The sequence below is a fragment of the Salvia hispanica genome, chromosome 6, assembly GCF_023119035.1.
Source record: "Salvia hispanica cultivar TCC Black 2014 chromosome 6, UniMelb_Shisp_WGS_1.0, whole genome shotgun sequence".
Classification (NCBI taxonomy): Eukaryota; Viridiplantae; Streptophyta; class Magnoliopsida; order Lamiales; family Lamiaceae; genus Salvia; species Salvia hispanica.
In genome coordinates, this window is record NC_062970.1 from 4,911,460 (window position 1) to 4,931,750 (window position 20,291).

Consider the following 20,291-nt stretch of genomic DNA (forward strand, 5'->3'; position numbering starts at 1 on the left):
GTCGTGATCACCATTTTGTCAACGTGGAACAGGGAGTTTTCAATTAGTCCATGTACATTTATGAATCATAATGGCCATCAAACTTTCACGCTTACAAGTTGCAACAAAGAAACTCATCATCGACATACAGTCGCTCTGATATCATAGTACAATTGAGTCATTCACCTACTTAGAATACCTTGTAACAACGTCTCCAAGCATTTACATTAAATTTAAATCTATTTTTAAATAAAATATATCAACTTTTGGGTTTACGCTAAAACAAATTCAAATTATTTTTTAAAATTTTATAAGTAAAAGAAATAGAGTAGTAATTAGATAGAGAACATTCTTTTAAATTTGAATTTAGTCTAATAATTAGAGTAAATTTATTATTTGATACTATATTTATATTAAATGATCATAGATGCTCTAATGGGCAAAAATTATTTACTTATCTAAAGAAATCGGGATCGTTATTTTGTCCATATGGGACAAGAAGTATTTTAATAGTATCCGATTTCATGGCTGTAATGAAATGCATTTCGTCAACTTAACGGAAGTCAGCTCCATTTAGAGCCATACAAATTTGAGAGATTTAAGAATAATGATCAAATTTGCTGATGTTTTGTAATTTTGGAATTAAATTTTTTAGACTTTTTAGAATATGAGATTGGGTTATGCAAATTTTATAGAATAGGAGATTTTTGCTTTTTCTTTTTCTCTCTTCTTTTACTTATTATTTTCCTCACAATATTTATGAATTGACCAAATTATCCACGTACAGTTCAAATCCATTTCTTTTACTTCTCGTACAGAAAAAATAAAATAATAAGAAAAAGAAAGAGAAAAAAACAAAAAATTCTTATTCTGAAACATTCGTATATCTGGATCCCATAATTTGAAAGATCAATAAATTTAATTCCAAATTTTGAAAAAGTCACCGAATTTAATCATTTTTCTTAAATCTCTCATAAAATTTAGTAGCATGTGAAATAAAATAAAATACACATGAACTTGAAAATCAATTTTAGATCATAGAGATTCTGTTATACAATATGATTCCATAAATTATATGCTATCAATCATGTCTATCGTATATATTAATACCACAATAATTTCAACTATCATCTTCGTGTCATTAAATAATATATATATATAGATATAAAAAAATGTTAAAACAAATTTATAAGTGAAAGATATGTCTAATTGATTATTAAACATTAAAATATGAAAGCTTTTTGGGTAATAGAATACTTAGTTTTTGGATAGGTACTTAGTTTTTCCCACACCTGAGGATTTGTAATGGAATAGATTGATAAAGCCACAACTATAATGAATATATTGAATTAAACGGAATTATGACAAGGGTCATAAATAAAATAAGCTGGGATCAACAATAATTTTAATAAAAGTGTACACATTTAAACTGTGTTAAACACACAGCTTATAATTACATAGATCAACTATTCAAAATACCAAAACATTTGGAACAAACCGAACTCTAATTGGTTCCACACATTAATTTGTTACAAGCAAGCACACTGCATGATGCTTAACTTAGACATTCATACATACCACAAACTTCATTATAAATATATTCCTTAAATTTTCGACATTAGCTAGGGTTAATAGATGAACCCTAACGATTACTCGGAGGCTTCTGGTTTGAAAACAATCGATGAGTGTTATTCTCTGGCGCGGAGTCTTCCTCGTCTCCCGTGGCATTGTTAGCCTCGACCATATTTCGATGAAAATCAGTCGAGTAACGCCCACCCACGTCACCTAATAACCGACGATTCTTAATGGTATCATCGGATTTCGCTTGATCTTGCATAGCTGCGAGGATCAAGGAAAAGACGAGGATCATGACGACGGGGACGTTTTTCTTCATGATAAGAAGCAATATCTTAAAAAAGTAAGAGAGGGAATATATTTTTTAGTGTGTTATAGAAAATATTATTGAGGTGAGGTTATAAATAGGCGAAATTTTAGTTACTATTTTGTGATATTTATAGTGGCAGCCAATGTTACTAGTAATGCCACTATATGACAACATCATTTAAGTGGAGCACTGGCTTTAAATTAATGAACTTGGAAATTATTATCTACAAAAACTTATAGTAGTATTAATAAATGGGCCAAAACTAAGACACAAACTATATAGACAAATGGGCCTAAAAAGCCCGCCCACATAGCTAATCGGGCTGATCAGGCTACGAGGCTACAAGTCGTGATTTTTTAGAATATTTAGCGTTGGTAGGATTTCAATTTGCAGAGATTGAAAAAAATCATCCTTCTTTAAAAAAGAAACACTATTAAGATAAGCAACATTATTCTTTGGGCTAAGAAGCCCAGTGCATATTGGTTATTTGTAAGGTTGATATATTTGTAACATTTTTGGCCTTAAATCCCCAACAATTGTGGTTTTATATAAGGTTAATATAGTATTTGTAACATTTTAGGGCTAAAAAGCCAAATAATTTTTGGCTATATTATATGCAAGTTGTAACATACATATCTTGCTATGCTATAAGGTTTGTAATCCTATGAGAATATTTCAATATTCAAATTTTTAGCTATTATAAATTCAATAAAATGATTGGTAAGGTTAACTTGATGATCATAAGGCCCGGAAATAGACTTGGTTGGGATGATCATCTAGTCTTCTTATGTTCGATTGCTCAATATTAACTTGTTTTAAAAAAAATTGAGATCACTCAGTATTAATTTTATTATAAGGAGAAAGTGAAAATTCATAATTCATAATAAATCCGACGTGATATCGTCCAGAGGTTAAGTATCGAACCCTATTTACCAGATCAAATATATAAAACCCAATTTTATCTAATTAAAAAATTAAGCAAACACCTTAACGTTAATTTTACACACATAGTTGAGATTCAAATAAGTATATAAAGCTCCATACGAGCTAGTGATATATTTCACTCAAAATATGCAAACTAAAACAAAATGCAAGTGTTTAATAGAAGTACGCATAATCAATAAAAGAAGTATTTTACTGAAAATACGTAAATAAAAATAAAAATTATATATTATATAATCCAGAAAAAGCAGTGCAAAGTCTATAAAGGAGATGAACATGGCATTTTGCTGAATCATTTTCCGGTTTCCCCGTTAAAGCCTCCTTTACTCCCACTATCCCACCATATCTTCTCCACACCCAACTCTCCCCCACATCACTACCAATAACTCCATTTTCATTTGTTGTATTGTATAGATTCACATATATCTTCCAGATTTCATTCATCTCCGCAGCTGAATCAGTCGGAAACGTAATCGGAGAAATCGCTTCTCAATTTCTTCAGGTGATGATCGATTCGATTATGTTTTTATGTTTGCATTATTTTCGCTAATTGGAGGAGAAATCGGCATGTTTCTCGGAATTAGGTCCTTTTTTCATTCTGTTTTGTTTTGTTGATTTGTTACTCTGTTTCGTATATGTAATTTGTGAATTCGCGTTTATTGATTTTGTTTCTGTGTCACCATTGTTTAGTTCAATCATCGTTTCGTTTTAGAATCTGCTCGGCATTGATTCCGTTTTCTCGTTCTAGTTTTTAGATGATTTTCTGCGATTTGTTACTCTTTTCGACATCGTGATTTGTGGATATTCCTTTATTGATTTCGTTTCGCTCATTCATCGCTCCGCATTTGAATCTGCTCGGCGTTAATTCCGTTTTTCTGCGTTCTGGTAATTTTATAGTAGATGTTTCTATGTGATTTGTTGTTTGCTCTGTTTCGTATTGTAATTCGTTAATTCGTGATTATTGATTTTGTTGATTTTGTAGTGATCATTTACTTCAATCATCACACTTTTCTGAATCTACTTGGAATTTGTTCCAACTCTAATAAATTCCTAATTGAATCTGCAGCTCAAATTCTCGAATCACAAATCGAACTGTAAAAAGTTGGTAAAAAATGATGGCATCGATCATGTCATCATCAAATCCAGCTGCAAATCCCGACAGATCATCAACCAGAAGAAAGAAGAAGAAGAAAATCCACCACAATCCCCAAATCCAACCCGAAACCCCCAAAATCCAATGGCAATCCGACGCTCAGCAGCAAATCTACTCCTCCAAGCTGCTCCACGCGCTGCAGCAGGTCCGGCTCGGCTCATCCGGCTCCGAGCCTTCATCATCGGCTCCGCGCCGCGTGCGCGACGCCGCGTACGGCGTCCTGGCCGCCACGGCGCGGGGGCGCACCCGGTGGAGCCGCGCGATCCTGACGAGCCGGCTCAAGCTCAAGTTCATGAAGAAGAACAACATCGCCAAGCGCCAGCGCAAGGTGATGACGGTGATCGCCGCCGCCGGCTATCAGCCGCGGAGGAAGTCCAAGGTCGGCGTCTTCAGGCTTAAATCTAAGTGTTTTCCGGCGTTTCAGCGGAAGGCGCGGGTGCTGAGCCGGTTAATTCCCGGCTGCCGGAAACAACCGTTTCCGGTGGTTTTGGAGGAGACGACGGATTATATTGCCGCTCTCCAAATGCAGGTATACACGCCCTACGTATAATATTGTTCTGCGTTTCTGTATTTAAATTTAGTTTTGCTTAGATCAAAACCCGCTATATTTTGATGCGTGATCAAAGTAAACTATGAAATGTGATGTTGTTTGCTAATTTATGGCGTTATACTATTGCATAATTTAGCAGATAAATTGTGATTTGTATTGAAAGAGTAATTTGTGGAATTAATTAATTAATTAATTAATTGTGGCTCTGGTATTTTTGTAGGTGCGAGCCATGAGTGCATTAGCCGAGCTCCTAACCGGTTCAGGCTCGTCTTCAAGCAGCTCGGCGCAACTCAGCTAAAATGTTTATTTTTTCTTTTTAATTTTTTTAATTTTTATTTTCTGATTTTCTGACTAGTCGGATATTCTTCCATCTTATGAATATCCTGAATTCCTAATGTGAATTATATTTCTCTGAATTTTGTTTTGGTTTGGATAAACTTTGGAATACGTGGATAAGCATTGTGTCTATAATAGAGTAAGATAATGATAATGTTAATAATAGAATTATTTTAAATGGGGATAAGTAGGATGGCCTAATGTGGATTAGGTGGAAGGAATCACGTTAATCTTCTTTATTCACATGGCCTCAACTTTTATGTTTCGAGTCTTTACCAGTTTATTTAACATGACGTCTAAAAAAATATGAATAATAGTAGTAGTAATTAAAAGGAAAATTTCTCAATTATCAAATTCTTCTATATTTTGGCAAATTATGTAGTATATAATAATTTGGTAGCTAATTTAAAGTATATGGACAAAATATTAGTTCGAACTCATTACATATTAGTATCATTTTGTCCACATATTTTAAACTAACTTCCATATCAATGTTCAATTTGCCAGAAAATGGAAGGACGTGATCATTAAAAAATAAATCATTATTTCATAATTTGTTTAACAATTTACCCTTTTTTATAATATTACACTGCCTTTATATAATCTTCCAAATTTATTTTCTTTTAGCTATCTCCTTCTAATATCCAGTTACTTTATTTTATTTTAGCTTCCTCCCTAAAATATCCAATTACTTTAAAATTTCATGAAACATCTAATGAACTCTCTAAAATTGAATTTAATTAGTCACACACTCTCTTAATCCCAAATTTTTTTGGATAAATCGAGAAAGGCTCGAGCCGGCCAGCAGCAAGCAAAGGTTCAAGTCAAGCAGTCAAATGCCAAAACGCAAAAACCAAAAACAGAAGAGTACAACGACACCTCAATCAAATACCAGCAGACAGGCTAAACGTACAACATCCAAAGAACCAAAGAAACAACAAGAGCAACAACACAAGCCTTGTAACAATCTTTGCTCCAAAACCTGAAGTCTCTCTTAATCACAAGTTAAATGATTCATATTAACTCTAAAAAACACAAAATTAAAACTCAGAATTTACATGGATAATATTATTGTATAATGATGGAAATGGGGCACAAAAATGTGGGTATGCATGTGTTTTTGAGATAGTGTAATAATGTGTAGGGGCCTTTTGGTAATGAAGAGAGGTAGAGTCAGTTAAGAAATCTGTTTTGTGCCATGCCCTTTATTATTGACATATGAAGTTCTGAAAATGACACACGTGAATTTTCTTTTGCAATTATTTTTGTGATAGCTTTCATAAAACAAGGTGTTTGACAATGGTGGTTTAATTCAAACCTAGTGATTTTCATTGACATTTACATGTTTGTCATTAATTTGTGAAAGGCATATTTATGTTGTATGACATGATGAATCGTTAATGTGGGTAATGTAAACGTCTTTGTACGAAAAAGACTACAAAGGAGATTGATTCATTTAATGTGGATTTCATCGATCACTAGATTAGATTTAGGTATTTGTACACTTTTTTTTTTATATTTTACTTTGGAAAGTGATGATTGAAAACAGGACCATAAAATGGAAATATATTTGATATTGTGACAAATGAGCGGTGGAGAGAGAGAAAGGGATTTAAAAGCACATGTTGCTACCTTCTTCATCCACAAAAGCACATGTTGCCTCCATCCACCCATGTGCAACACTAAATCTTCTACCTTTTCATTTTTGTTTTATATATATGAAAAAGAGAAAATATAATATAAAATGCCCAAAAGGAAGAGAGTAACTACAAGTTCATAAAATCTTATTACAATGACAAAATAATGTGACAAAGAGAAAGGAATAGAAAAACTAAAATAATAAACCAAAATCCGATGAGTCTTCATCTCAGTACAGATATTTTGTCTCACTTTTGGTGTTCTCCAATTATTTTTTTTTCATATTACACATCCCAAATCAAAGAATAAGTAAAAAAAAGTTACAAATAATAGTTGTTATACATGTAAGGGTTACTCTAACTCCACTAATATGAGGCATCTTGGAAGATATCTCAAGAATAAAACTGTGAAAATTTAGTTAAAGTGTACAATATCAAGTTCAGATGTGCATCGACGAACCATTATAATGGTATCAGAGCTTGGAACGAGCATGTGTGGCTCGAGCTTCGGTCGATTGTTTTTCACGTTCTTCACTGTTCCTGTGTGACATGATCAAGAGATATGATAACTTGTGATCTATGTGCTCTTGGTTTGAGGGGAGATTTGTTGAAAGTGTAAATTATATCGCATATCAGAAAATAAATAAAAAGTTGAGGACAGATAAGGGTTACCCCAACTCCATTAATATAAAATCTTTTGGGAAGTGTTCCAAAAAATAAAACCATATAAATCTAGGTCAAAACCGACAATATTATACGAATTTGAATTCAGATGTTCATCGACGAAACCTCACACATATTTGAATTTACTTTAACTTCGGGGTTCATTCTACTTCACATATATGAATTTACTTTAACTTGGGGTTCATTCTACTTCGATGAGTAGATGGGGTATTGTTTTTACTGACAAAGTTTTATTTAAAAATTCATTACGAGGGAATTTATTTCATAATTATGATTTATAATTATTTAAATATCAAATGTTGATTAATTATTATTTAAAATATTTTACTTATAATTAGTTTTGAATAACACTATTAGTAATATAAGTTCTTGATCTATAGTAGCTCGCGAATAGGTAGTAGGGTAAGAGATAACAGAGTCGTTAATCTTATTAAAAATAATTTTGAATAACAATATTATTTGTTGTAGTTAACAATATTGTTATTTGTGCTCAATGCCCAATGGTAGTGGTTAGGGCATTGCTGTGACACATGTTGCACCTGTCTAAACATTTAATTGCTTGCACATGCTGCAATAAGAAAATTGTTGTAAGAGTTGAAAATAAAGCTATAGGATTTATAATTAGGTGCATAAAAATACATGTATCACGAGAATCATAAGATATATTTTAATATAATTCCTTGTTTTATGCATAATTAACTCACATCATCTTCAACAAAAAAATCACATTATTTTACCTCCCAAAAACTTTGGAAATTTTCCATAAAACATGACAGGACATAATAGTGAAATATTCTCAAAATAATGTGTTCACATACCCATAAATATATCTGCACTAAAAATAGAATTTGTTGTCTTTACATAACTATTTAGCTAGAGATGCATAATCATAGTATAACACAATGATTATTCAACATTCATATGTAAATCTGAATATTAAAGTAATCCTTCATTATTATATAGTTATATCATATTAATTGTAGCATGCCCTATGGCTTGTCAATAATAGAACAAATAAAACTTCTTAATCACAAAAGTTAAGATAGACATAATCACTAACCCTGTCCTTACCTCCACTTGACATGATATTATCTGCATAATTATGACTTATGAATTAAATTTCATATAATAGTATCTAAATGGAAACCCTAAATAGAGGTTTTAGATCGACAAGAAGGTACCAAGGCACATGGGTCAGCCCAAAATTGGGTCCCAAAATCAATAAAAAATTGGGTGAAATATTAAGTTTGACAGTTTCAAGAAAGTGATTAAAATCCAGTGAGCAGAAACTATAAAAATAGAAAAAATTAATCATAAAGGCAGGACTATGGGCTCCACTCACTATCAAGATTTAGTGGCAACCATGTGTTTAAATGTTACAAAAGCATAAAAAATCCACATTAAGCAATGGCATTTCCATTTAAAAATTGAATGTGATGCAATTATACATATCTACATTAACATAACACAATTAATATGTCAGTAGTACACTCGATGCTATTGAAATATAGTACTTATAATTTTGTGATGCAATAATATACAGTATTAAAAAGACAACATCTCTTAAAGTAATATTGTGACATCACATATCCAGCAATATTATAAACACTAAACAACAATAGTATAAACGTTAGATAGTAATCTGTAGATTATTGTCTGATGTATTGGATATTATTGGCCGAGAAAAATTTACTGTAAATTGTTGTCTAGTGTATTGAATATTGTTGTCTAGTGTATTAGATATTGTTGGCCGAGAAAATTTACCCTTAAGCATTTTTTATGATTGCAACATGACAGCTGATTATTCGTCCACGTGTACAAATGATTAGCTAGAAATGATGGTATGATGTTACTTTAAGAGGTATTGTCATTTTAACGCACCCCTACGTACATATCCATATTTCATAAGCTATATATTCTAATGACTTGATTATATTATTATATCATTATTATTTTGGTATATTAATTTTAATTTTGACCATTATAAAATGGTTAAAAAAACAACTGTAAAATTATAATTTTATAATTATGTTCTTGTTAATCAAAGTTTATGATTTAAATGACAATTACTATAAAAATGAGAACGACTTTCTAACTTCATGCACAAGATAATATTTAGTAATAAATCCTTACAGTACAATTTTAAGATAGTTTCATAGTGATTATGGTAATGATAAAAGTGGTACTTAGTTTGTTTTCGTGCAAAGCATGATTTTATTGTGTTTTATTTAATTATTAACTACATGAGACTTTGATGTAGCACCAAATTGCATGTGATAACTTACACAGTGAGCAAAAGTATCCTGCATTTATCATATTGTCCCAAATAAATGCAAACATGGGTTAGCTTTTCATCATTGTCATTCCCTCGACCCCCAAATATATTATTTCGAAATTTATTGGAAATTTTGAATCGCCTTGCTAGTTGCTACACAATCATACCATGCTACAAAATTTAGACAAGAAACATATGTCAATGACATTACTTAACATTTAAACTACTAATAATAAATCCTGATTTTTATTATGGACATTAATAAGACAAAATAATACTTATCTCTCTAAGTTCACCTAATTGAATCATAATTAATACTTAGATTTCACTCGACGAATATAGATATATTCATGTGCGAATATTGCTCTCATTCGGATAGCTCCAATTTTATAATTACACCATAACTAATTAATATCAAATCTAAAGGATGTCCAAAAGAAAAACCAAAATGGGTCGATCCGAATAACACAAGGAAAAATGTGGACTAGGGCCAAAATTTTCAAGCTCAAAATAAATAAGCTCGATTTGTTCAAGCCAAAAGTAGCCTGAAATCGAGTGGCTTGGCTCGTCTAAGAGATTTTTTTTACTCCCTTCGTCTCATTTTGAGCGACACATTTTATTTTTTAAGATATCACACTCTAAATGACACATTTCTTAAAATCAAAACATCACTCTCTCTACTTTTTAAATTTCTCTCAATCACTTTGATCTCTCTTCACTTAAGTCACAATAGAACATTACATTAAATTTTGTGACGAATAAGAAATATTCTACTTAGAGCGGGACGGAGGGAGTGTTTGAGAATAAGATTTTCATACTTGAAAAATAAGTTAGTATAATTTTCTCTGTCGCCTGATTATTATTTATGTTGAATGACACCAACGAAATACTTCATATTACTTAATTTATTAATTATTTGGAATATTAATGTTGAAATCATATTTATTTTTATCTAATAAAAATTAAATGTTTGAATTTGAGAAACAATAACTAACCTTGTTACAAGAAAATAATTATGAAAAACTTATGTACCTTTAATTTGTTTTCGTAAACATTATCGTTCAACGGGCTAGCTCGAATTGAATGAGTTAGGATTAGGGCCAAACTCGAACAACTTGAACAGAAAATAGTCGGAAACCAAATGAACTGACCAACCAAAATAAATAGGTTAGCCTGATTGACATGCCTGCTTTTATTTTGATACAGTATTTTTTATAGCAACAATGAGAACTTTGTAGTTAACTTGTAAGTATGCTGTTACAACCTCAATTTTTCTGACTCGTTTCTATATATGCCATATCGTATCGTATTAGCATGTTCAAAGATCATGATTAATAATTTGATACTCCTGTATAGATCCCTTTTTCTATGTCTCTCTTCAATTTATCGCCTAGTGAATTAGGTCAAAATTTTGTTTGAATGTGTTAGCATAACAATCTAATCGAAATGGTCGCCATTATAATTTGGAAGTGATATATAGCCTAGACTTAATCATTTTGGCTTGTTTTTATGTAGACGAATTGAAAGTTACTCTTAACGTAGTCCTAGCATCATCCTAACTAGCAAACTATATCATTCATTCAAATTTTTGGGCTATGTGAACAAGAAAAATATATGTATAACTCAAAACAATAACTATATATCCATAACGAAGTTGGTATTCTTGAAGTCAAATATATCGAATGTAAATTTGACCAACGAGTCTTAGGTCGAATCACTGAGCGGCTCGGGTAATATCGGCTATTTTTTTGAATTTATTTTAAACAGAATTAATAATGGTTTCTCATTTACCACACCGTATAGGCTTGAACTCCAAACTAATTGGTCTGATTATCATCCTTATCTTAATAAACATAAAAGTAATTTATATTCCTACCCAAAGCCTACAAGACAGCCCAGTATTATTTCTATAAAGCCTTTTTACTTTTTTAGGTAAAGTTCATTCCTTTATAATCGCATATGATTACTATTAGAAGCCCAACAGAAAGCCCAAATTAGCATTTTCTTCTTCTTCTTATCCGTCCTGGGCCTTTAAATCAATGGGTTGGTTGAATTTTCTTCAAAACTAGTAGTAGTATAATTTGTTTGGCCCATTCTTATAATTTGTAAATAAATCCTCTAAAAGTTAAAATTTATATAAGTACTAGTATAATTTATTTTATGAACTTTATATTTTGGCCATTGAGTACTATTTTGTGGTAGATGGAATAAAACTAATTGGCATATTTATGTTAAAGAAGTATTTTCAAGACTATAAGTTTTAATTCGCACGGTCAAGGAAGTCAAATTTCGAATATTAATCAAATTATATGCAATCATCTAAACACAAATTTGGTGAATTTTAAATCGCCTGCAAATAAGAAGGAAAAATCATCTTTTTAATTAGTGCTAGGAAAGTGATGGGTGAAAATAGCTGTCACTCGAAATACTCTTTTACAAAAAAAAAAGCTTAGTTGGATTTTTTATTTTTTACACAAAGAATAAGCATATATAAGTGAGAAGCACACAAAACAAGGCTGATTTTGTCTGGACTTCATTTGTCGTCAAATGTCTTTGACGCGTAAACCCTTACAAGATCAAATATTTTTTGAATTATTTATTAGTATTATTATTGTTTTGAATTATGTAGTTATATATATTTAATTAGGACAGAAACAGCTGCTGACTTTGACCTTTTTATCATGTTCTGACAGATTTAATAATTTTCTTTTCTTAACCTGTAAAATTGAAAAAAAGTTAAAAATATTTTGAGGGATAATATATGGCCGCAATCATCGGTGAGTGTTCAAACTTCTAGACGAGTAAATGTCAACCTCTTTGATTTTTTATATTTATTTTTTAGTTTATTATAATTCTCTTGATTCCCTGATATATTCTTTTATTATATTCGGACGACAACTTTTTGTTTAAAAAGATTCACTGATTCACTCTGCATATATAAAGTGGAAATGGAGTCCTTTTTATCAGATACACCCCATTTTAAAAATTATGTATATGACTTTTTTTTTGCAATATCTTACAATAATATTACATTTAATATCAATAAAACATATAAAATTCTTGATATTTCTATGAGAACATGGGTTATCTCAAGTAGTGTTAGATCGTTATTATTATCATCTAATGATACGAAGTGAAAACTAGAGATAAGAATATATAGATCTAGATTCGTAATTGATTTTTGACATAAATAGTATTTATTGCTTTTAGTGTATTGATCGAATTGTGCTAATGAATTCGCTAGTCGCTACTACTGTCGATTGACATTCACGTATATGACAATCCGATGTAGGAATAATTTGCAATACAACTCTTTAATTAGATAAAACTAAGAATATTAACTAAAGCGTGCATATTTTGTTTGACAAAAACATTAGTCGTTTATCCATGAATTCTTTTTTCAATTTGCATGATATAGTAGTATTTGACAAAATTTTAGTCAGTTGAATTATATAATGATTTGTATCCATGAATTCTTGTTTCAATTTGCATAATATAATACAAAATTTAAAACACGACCAAGTCAAGTAGGATTTAAAAATTAAAATAATGACCTGCAAAATGTTTAGAAATTGATGTTGTATAGATATATGAAAACAAATTGTATGGTGCACCAAAAGTCAATAAAATTGTGTCAGGCTCTAGCGTATATAATGTAAATTCGAGAAAAAATTATTTATACACCTGCAATATTCCTTACCAGACAGAGGAACTTTTTATTTCTTTCTTGTACTAATACTTTGTATTATTACAGAATCCCAAGTCATGAGAGTAAGTCATGTTTTAGAGTTGTCGTGACTTTGTGTATTGAATTAAATGATATTACATATTATTAGCAAGCGTGATCACGATTTTAAATATTTTTTTTTTACTAGATAAAGATTAATATTATTATCATTGCAATAATTTTATCAGGTGAATTTTTAGAAGCTAATAAAAACATACTATTAAGTAATTCGATTTTCAACATAAATGGTTGGCTATGACATTTGTGACAGAAATGTTACTTATTTAGTTAGCATGCAGATGAAATAACGCAATTAATCTTGAGAGTAATCAAAATCATATAAAAGTTAGGGATGATTCCCCAATTTGGGATGAAAATTAAAAATAAAAGTTTAGATGGAGATAAATTGACCCATGTGAGAGTTATTAATTAACATCATGTGTATGGTCTTTTTTCTTACACAAATATTAGCCATACAAAGAAGATCAAATGGACCACTCTACTCATAGCTTTAAACCTAAATATCCTTCCTATACATTAATTTAATCATCAGCATTAATTTGTGGTGTATATATGAATAAATTAATCTGTGTAATAAATTTGTGCCATTCATTTTTAATAGGAGTGAGTACGGTTAGAAAAATACAAACATCATTCCAACATAAAATAATGGAAAATTGCAATTTCCAAAAATAATGATCTCAAATGGCATTCTCCTTGTTATCTAAAACAACATGAGTATAATCTTAAAACTAAGTGAAAACAAATTCACATAAGTTCATCAACTCTACTTAAGGAGTTTAGTAATTACACTTTTAAAAATAAGTTTTGGGTATGTTCGGTTAATCGTGGTCTTTTGTATTCAAACCTCTTAACCAAACCAATAACATTTAAAAATTCTTATGGCTGATGTATGTTTTGTTAAATACAAAAATAATTGTGTGTGCACATACACAACAAGAAGATTGGAATTTGCTCATTCTATTAAACTATTTAATATATTTCGACGTCGGTGCAATTAATTTGTTTATGGAATTTCACATGCCTAAGCATAGAAGTAGATAAAATGAGAATTCAAAAATAAAATATAAAGTTACCCACAATTTTATTTCAATAAAATATATTCTCCAATCTAAAAAAGAGTGTAATTTTGTAGATGACGTGAATTTTAATAAGCAACTGATAAATAGTTGAGAGGGTAAAAAATCGATAAAATAAGAGAGAGAAAAAAATAGTAAAATATTCATAAATAGATATACAGGACATATTTTAGTGGACAAAGCAGAATTAAAAAATAAGACTATTTTTCATAAGTAATTAAACTGTTGCTCTATTTATATGATGGCTTCCCAATAAACAGTTTTGCATGTTCTGTGATAACGAAAATGAATGTATCGAGGTTACGTTGCGAATGCTTTAAAATAGTACTTAATAAAAACTGAATGTATTAAATAAATTGTAATCTTAATTATTGTTCAAAATATAGACAATAATAGTAGATGAATACTGCCCCCTCTTGTTACAAGAGGATTTTATTTAATTTAAATGCATTTTGTCGTTTAGGAGAAACACAAACTTAACTCGTAAGTTAGATCACAGTCAACTTGTTATACAATTTTTTAATAAATTTTTTAAGAAACTAGAATCTCATTTACTTATGTATATGCGTGTGAGATTATATAAGGTATACATAACGCTATGTGTTTAATATGTTATATGTATATGTTTGTACGTACAATATGACCATGCATAATAAGTCAAAGTGACTGACATTGAGAATTGAGATTATCTGCATTAAGTTGTTTGAATTTATAAAGTTCAATTTAATTAATCCAAAATGCCTTAAAATATCATAAAAGTGGATTAGGTCAGCTCAAACTTGAGTTGGTTAGGTAGAAAAATACTTCAACGATAACGATTCAATTTCTAATTTGTGTAAGTAGTAAGTATTAATTATGCTACTTTGATAAGTATTCATCGAAGTTAATAATAAGACCTATGAAAAACCGATATATAATGGCGTAGAATAGTATAATAATTTCTAAATCGAATAGACTCAATACATGAAATCAAGTATCCATTTTCATATTGTAAAGATGAAAATAGTCACAGAAGATGATAAAATACAGGGATATAACCTCTAATATCATGGAACTTTCAAAAAGTTAAGTTTTTATCACAAACTTTCAAGTTGATAGAAAATATTGTGAATTTTATCTGAGTTTGTTATTTTTCACTGGCGAAAAAATTTCGGCAAATAATATCATGATGCAGATTTGTTTCCATAATTTCTCGACAATAATTTCGAGAGCTTCAAGTTTTTCAATCTTTGATAGCTTTTTTTAAGCACACCTTTCAAAATTGATCTTAAATCCATTAATATAGCCAAAATTTATTAACTTGTGACTGGGTAAAGTTTGTGATATTATTTGTCAAATTGATCAAAGTTCGTGGAAAAAATTCAATTTTTTACAATTTCCATAATATTATTGGAATATATTTCCCTAAAATACTCAGTACTTACTATCTAATTAAAGTAAAATTATCACGCATATTTAACTTAAATCCACTATCGATCTATTCATCGAAACTAAAGATTTGATTAGTTGAGTTGTGTTTATCATCCAATTGCCAGTGCCACAATCCTTGTTATTGCTATCAAAACTTATTTATGTCGCAATCCTTAATTTTACATATATTATTATTTTATTGGTGGATATTACCATGAAACTTCCAACACCGTGAATCGACAATCGTCATCTGGATTCCAGACAAAGACCTGTGTCTAAAATCTACGTCTACAAGTAATTGAAAATAGAAAATTAAATACCCAATAAAAGTATACCATATATATGTGTGAGAGACTATGAATTATGATAATGAATTACGACTACTACTTTTCATGTTGACATTCTAGACGGAATTGATGTGTGTCAACCCCAAAAACAATGAACAATTTATGTGACACGTTACTAACCAGGCCTTTTTCCACATCATTATGCTCTCATATTTATCACTTTAATTTTCGAAAATTGAATAATTATTCAATGAAATAATTGAATAATATATTCATACTCTTTTTATGAATATGAATATGAAGAAGTTATTTAAAAAACGATACTAATTAACATGATTAATAAACTCATTCTGAATAATAGATCTAAAACTCAAACATACTCCCTATGTTCCATTGAAAATGAAATGTTTCGTTTTTAATTGTCACATTAATAATGAAACGTTTTCTTAAATGAAAATAACTATATCTTTGTCTTTTCATCTCTCTTCATTAACTCACAAAACAACCCTACATAAAATCTCGTATCGATTTTCAAATGTTTCATTTTAAGTGAGGCAGAGGGGGTATTAGTTTATTTTAGCTTTAGATCTATAATTTTCTGAAATTATAAAATTCCTTAAATTGCAAATATAAATAATGACACTAGTGTGAAGTCATCTCAATAAATATTGCGCGTGGGGCTATGTTTGAAAGTCATCGCATTATTTATTTCATGTGAGGTAAAAATTGAGGTAAAAACACTATTCCAATAAAGCAAAAACACCGAAACAATAAAACTATTAAAATACCATAAAATAAAACAAAAGCGTGTAACCAAAGGAAGCGTAAAAATTTATGATTATTAAACCCGAAAACGCGTTGAAATCGCATGTGACCGTGTCGCCCATATTTTGAGAATAAAAAAATAAAATTGAAAATCTTTTATAAGTCCCACGATCTGACAAACGCAGCATGCATTGAAGGGTTGTACACTGGTGCTTGCGCTGCTGTACCTTCCCCCGACATATATTGCAGGTGGTGGACCGTGCATCGCGGCTTTATATAAGCTTATTTCATTTTTTTTAATAATAAAATTGATGCAGTAAAATTTGAGTCATTTTTTACTCTTTTAAAAAATTAATAGCATGCATAAATCATGGCATTATTTATGTATAATGAATCGATGATTTTATATGTATTTTTGGAACAATAGTATGATCGGTAATCGATGAAATTGCCCCATGTGAAATAGTCTAATAGTGGATAGTTCTAACCAATTTCTAAGCTAAATCTAGGAAGAATATTATTTTTTATAACAATGTTGAGTATCAAGGTATTTTTTCCTACTTTTGAAATTATAGAATAATTATAAAAAATTATTTTTCATTTGTAACCTATTTATTAAAAATAATAAAAATAGAATAGAATATTTAGTGATGGAATTAAAGACAAAAAGGAAAATAGGAGCTACCAATGGAGAAAGTATATACCACTAGTAATTTTTCTATGTTTACATGTGTTACCACATCATATCAATCGTGTCACCTAGATTTTTCGATGCCTAATTTTGGAAAAATGTTGTATGTATGCAAAAATTAAGAAATGCGATGTTACAAAAAATGCAGTATATTTGTTCCTAGTGTCGACAATTATTTTGTGTTGCGCAATGATTTCAAAATCTTTTTGAGCTCAGGAAATATCAACTGTTCAATAATTTATCTTGGATGTATATGTGTCTTTTATGTGCAATTATAACGTTTGTAGTTCCATCATTATAAGTAGGGCACGCAGTAGCACATATCCACGAATTAACATAGTACCAATATAAAAGAAAAAAAAATTACTTGAATGGGGCTTGTTTGGCGTGTCCCCGACCATGCTCACAGTAATCTATCCCAACGATGGATCCAAGAAACGGAACTCGTATGATCACCTTTTTATATCCAGAAAATGGTGCTTAATATATATGTGTATAGTTTGTGCTCCTTAAACTTTTGGCATGCTTGGTATGATGGTGGAATGGAATGAAGATAGAAATGAAATGTCAATTTCCTTGGATTTCCTTTGCATTTTTATCCATTCACTCGTTCATTCCATCACACCAAACAAATGAATAGAATGGAAGTAGGAATCACATTCCATTCCACCATTTCATTCCATCATACCAAGAAGCCTCTTAGTATCATAGTGCTAGTAAATTCGTTGTATATGACGGAAAAATGTGCTACTTATATTTATGAGCATGGTGTTGCTCACAAAAAGTTTTAAACGGAAAAAAATTAGTTAAACTTATTTGAAGGGGAAACGGAGCACCAATTAATTTGTGCTCGCAAAATTTTCAATTTGCAAATTTAATAATGATCGATGTATATAATTTTTTAAAAAAATAATGTGTTTTATAATAATGTCATCAAAGATGTGGTCTCATGACTCATCAAGACAATAACCCCTCGACAGTTAATTCATGTTTTGGGAACAAGGGCCCCTACCCATTTGCTTGTAAGACTATAAATTAGATTTGTACTTTTTATTATGTATAATAATTACATATATATTGATACATAAATAATGAATTAAAATGGGTGAGCCCGATTTATATAAATTAAATCATCATATATTAATTATGTTCAGCTTTGGTTTGTATTCAAATAACACTACTATGTAGCTGCACATAAAATCGGTCAAGCGTATGAAATCCAATTCTTGATTCTAATCTCTTATTAGGCTTCTCCTAATATTGATGTTTTATTGATATATGAGATTGTACATTACACCAACTAGCAACAAGAATAAATACGTAAAATCGAATAGGAATACTGCCCCCTTTTAACTTCGAAGGTCACAAATTAAGTTAGAATTTTGATATTGAAAGGGTCGAGATGAATTTAAAAATAAAACTAAATATAAATGTTATTATATAAATAAAATCATAATATAAATACAATATTGTATTTCTCTTCTATTTTTCATCCTTTAAATTCGATGTATAATAGTTTTATTTGTAATACTCCATTAACAAACACATCTTTTTAATATGAGGATTTAAGCCGTCATTTAGTAATTGGCCTCACATACAATTGCGTAGAAAATTCTTTATGAAGTGTCATTTTTGACAAAGCCCATTTTTACTGAGGCAATGACTACCGGTAAGTGATACGATTAGTAACAACTTAACTAACAAATAGATCAAAGGAAAATTTTCATGATTTCTTGTACAAACCAATTTCTAACCTCCAATCTGATACAATATTTGTTAAAACATTTCACCTCTGTATACATTAAAATAAAATGTTTTGGTTGAATTTCAAGCTCATAAAAAGCAACTTCAGAAACATGATGGATAACGCATAGCGAGGTGAAGCAGCTTCTCCGAATCAAATGCAAAAAATGAATTAATTTAGATTTATTGTAAACAAAGATGTGTTATCTTAACTCAAACTCTCGAGTTACCATCATTTAATATTTTAATCTTTATAAGGAATAATCAAGATGAAATCATTTAACTGTTGCAACAACCACATTTTGGAACCCTAATTTATAGTTTTCTAGAATCTAACCTACATCAAAAATAGCTTAATTGTGCATAATTTTGTCACAGTTATTTATCTTAATCAATTGATGTTGTAGACCATGCAACTAATATTTAATTAAATCCCACACACAAATCTTTAAAAGGTAGTGAGGGGCCAATATCCTGTGCTCAAGTATTTAGCCATGTCGAGAAAAAGTTCCTATACCTTTTTAGAAACATAATGACAAAGATAAGAATATTGACAAATATGTATAATTGTAATTTTTACCTTTTAATAATATAGCTAAATGATTAAATAGCTAATAAATAACTCTTACTCCATTTAGCAAGTGTTTATAATTAGTTCTTGAGTCACAATCTCGATCAACTTCTTGCTAAAAAAAAGAAGAACCAATGAGTTACATCAACTCTATTAATGAAGTATCATTTATAGGCATTAAATGAGTGCACCACCTAATTGAATACAAATTAAATATGAAAAAGTCGACGTAGTCTTCGAAAGGAATGGAAACACCATATAAAAATGGGAATAATCTTGTTACCGAAAAGGTCAATGAAATCAAACTTTCATACTTTGATATTCAAGGAATAGCTTGAGATATGTTCAAAATACAAGTGTACGTGTTACATTTTTCGCCAAATTTTTCATTATCATAAGTTTTTAATAGCTAACAAATACCATTTCAAATGCTAACAATTATTGCCTAGTTATTAACTCGGAGCTTTAAAGCTGAAAATTATAATATTAAAAGCTTGAATGATTGAAACTATTAGTTACTAATCTAACACTACTAAATACACCGCATATATACACA

At 30.0% G+C, this 20,291-nt stretch overlaps 1 protein-coding gene across 1 annotated transcript; it reads left to right on the forward strand.

Annotated features, from left to right (window-relative positions):
• The first annotated feature begins 3,092 nt into the window (after positions 1 to 3,092).
• LOC125192407 (transcription factor bHLH148-like) lies at positions 3,093 to 4,925 on the forward strand. Its single transcript, XM_048089946.1, has 3 exons — positions 3,093 to 3,308; positions 3,873 to 4,488; positions 4,730 to 4,925. Exons 2-3 carry the CDS (start codon positions 3,919 to 3,921, stop codon positions 4,805 to 4,807), a joined length of 648 nt encoding a protein of 215 aa, XP_047945903.1. The 5' UTR covers positions 3,093 to 3,308; positions 3,873 to 3,918; the 3' UTR covers positions 4,808 to 4,925.
• The last annotated feature ends 15,366 nt before the right edge of the window (positions 4,926 to 20,291 follow it).